The sequence below is a fragment of the Eimeria mitis genome, genomic scaffold (genome assembly GCF_000499745.2).
Source record: "Eimeria mitis Houghton genomic scaffold, Emh_scaff4040, whole genome shotgun sequence".
Taxonomy (NCBI): domain Eukaryota; phylum Apicomplexa; class Conoidasida; order Eucoccidiorida; family Eimeriidae; genus Eimeria; species Eimeria mitis.
Genome location: NW_013572373.1, coordinates 1 through 2,830, shown reverse-complemented (window position 1 = coordinate 2,830; position 2,830 = coordinate 1). Strand labels below are relative to the sequence as shown.

The following is a 2,830-nucleotide window of genomic DNA, read 5'->3' as shown; positions in this document are numbered from 1 at the left end:
GCTGGAGTTAGAGTTGCTGCTGCTGAGTTTCTTGTTGCTGCTGCACTCCTGCTGTCTGCTGCTGCTGCTGCTGGTATTGTTGTTGTTACTGCTGCTGTTGCTGCTGCTGTTGCTGCTGCTGCTGCTGCGAGGTAGCAGCAGAGTGTGTGCTGCTCCGCCGTCTTGCTGCTGCTGAGGCTGCTGCATGCACCTGGTGTATGTACACACCGCAGCAGCAGCAGCAGCAGCAGCAGCAGGAGCAGCAGCAGCAACAGCAGCAACAACAACAAGAAGAAGGGCCCCTATAAGCAAGGGGGGCCCCCTGAGGGGTTGCGTTTGCTGCGGTGTATGTGCAGCTGCTGTTGTGGTTTAGGGTTTGTGTTTGTGTGTTTTTTTTTGTTGCTGTTGTTTATTTATTTATTTATATAAAATAAATAAAATAAATAAAATAAATAAAATAAATTAAATAAATAAAATAAATTTATTTATAAAAAGATGAAAGGCAGCGAGCGTAGACACTCGGAGCCCCAAACAAACCGCAGCCGTGCTGCTGCTGCTGCTGCTGCTGCTGCTGCTGCTGCTGCTGTTGCTGCTGCTGCTGCTGCTGCTGCTGTTGTCTCGTGTCTTTTTCTTTTTTTTTTCTTTTTTATTATTATTATTATATTTATTTTTATATTTATTATTTTTTTAATTATATTTTTATTGTTTTTATTATTTTTTTTTTGGTGGGGTTGTTGTTATTGTTTTGTTCTTCGTTTGTTCTTTTTGTTTATTTTTGTTTATTTTATTTTATTTTATTTTATTTTATTTTATTTATTTATTTTATCTTTTTTTTTTTTTTATTTATTATTAACGCCATTGTCTTTGCCTACAATTAATATTCTATTTATTATATTTATTTTTATTTTTTTTGTTTTTTTTATTTTATTTTATATTTATAGTTATTGTTATTTTTTTATATTTATTTTCTTTATCTTTATTATTTTTTTATTTTTTTTTATTATTTTTGCTGGTTGCGCTGATTGTCTGCTGTTCCAATAGAGAGGGTTTAGGGTTTAGGGTTTAGGGTTTAAGGTTTAGGGTTTAAGGGTTAGGGTTTAGGGTTTAGGGTTTAGGGTTTGAGGAGAAGCAGCTAGTGCGCGTCACCACAGCTAGCTGCAGCTAGCTAGAGCTAGCTACAGCTAGCTAGAGCTAGCTATGCTAGCTACAGCTAGCTACAGCTAGCCGCAGCTAGCTACAGCTAGCTACAGCTAGCTACAGCTAGCCACAGCTAGCTACAGCTAGCTACAGCTAGCTNAGCTACAGCTAGCTACAGCTAGCTACAGCTAGCCACAGCTAGCTACAGCTAGCTACAGCTAGCTACAGCTGGCGGTTGCCGTGCGCATAGAGTTGTGCCTTTGTAACACAGCCTAAACCCTAAACCCTAAACCCTAAACCCTAAACCCTAAACCCCCTTGCAAACCCTAAACCCTAAGCCCCCCTAATTAGCGTAAACCCTAGACCCTAAACCGCCCAGAGAAAACACTAAACCATGCAGCCCCATAGTTAGAACCCTAAACCCTAAACCCCATGAAAACCCTAAACCCTAAACCCCAAACCCTAAACCCTAAACCCTAAACCCTCGAGGGAGAAGAGAATGGTGGATTACTATTTGGTGTTTGCTGCCTGAAAAGAAAGATGAACGCATCTGCTGCTGCGGTGTACATACACCTAAACTCAGTTGAGTTGCTGCTGCTGCAGCTGTTGCTGCTGCAGCTGTTGCTGTTGCTGCTGCAGCTGTTGCTGCAGCAGCAGCAGCAGCAACAGCACTTTGTGATGGATGGAGTGTAAAATAAAAAGCAGCAGCTCGTCTGCATTGTTTGGGGCTGTCTGTGTATATTGCATGCGCAGTGCATGCACAGTGCATGCGTTTTGTCTACGAATTTCATACAAAACGCCTGCATTTTGCATGCGTTTTGCATGCAGTTTGCATGCATGAATTCTGCATGCACAATGCATGCGCATTGCATGCGTTTTTTGTATGAAATTCATAGAAAATTCGCGCGTTTTGCATGCGTTTTGCATGCAGCTTGCATGCACTTTGCATGCATGCTCAGACGAAGAGAACTTTGTTGAGTACTGGGTCTGTAGAGAGGTTTTCTAAGAGTGTTTTATTTATTTGTTCAATGAATTCTTCTGTTGTGTAAAATTTATTTATATTGCAGCAGATAGCTAGGTCTTTCGTTACAATACCTTTATTGATGGTATGTATGCATGCGTTTTGTAGTGCATGCACAAATAAAAATAAATAATTATTTTTGTCTATCTTTGCTCTATGTTTCAAAGCTAAACACCACGCAAATATAGATGCAATTGGGTTTGTTGATGTTTTTTTTCCTTTTAGATGTTCTCTATAGTGCCTCGTTACTGTACCGTGTGCTGCTTCTGCTTCTATTATTTCATCTATTTCTCCTGCTGCTGCAATCCCTGCTGCTGCTGCTGCTGCTGCTGCTGCTGCTGCTGCAGCAGCAGCAGCAGCAGTTTCTTCTGGATTTTCTTCTGCTGCTACTGCTGCTGCCGTTCCTGCTGCAGCACCTACTGCTGCTGCTTCTGCTGCTTCTTCTTCTTCTGCTGCTGCTGCTGCTGCTGCTGCTGGGGGTTTAGAGAGTAATATAGAGCTCATTAAACCTAAAGAACCAAACCCTTGTGCTACTATGTCGCTCTGTACATCCCCATCGTAATTTTTACACGCCCAAACAAAACCACCAACAGACTTTAATGCATAGGCAGCCATGTCGTCTATCAAGCGGTGCTCGTACCTATACACAAATACACAAATATATTTATTATTATTTTATTTATATATATATAT

The 2,830-nt window shown here is 41.0% G+C and overlaps 1 protein-coding gene across 1 annotated transcript; it reads right to left on the bottom strand.

Annotated features, from left to right (window-relative positions):
- Positions 1-1,695: 1,695 nt before the first annotated feature.
- EMH_0071850 (uncharacterized protein) lies at positions 1,696-2,641 on the bottom strand (the record flags this gene model as incomplete). Its single annotated transcript, XM_013499149.1, has 2 exons — positions 1,696-1,761; positions 2,387-2,641. 2 exons carry the CDS (start codon positions 2,639-2,641, stop codon positions 1,696-1,698), a joined length of 321 nt encoding a protein of 106 aa, XP_013354603.1.
- Positions 2,642-2,830: the final 189 nt, after the last annotated feature.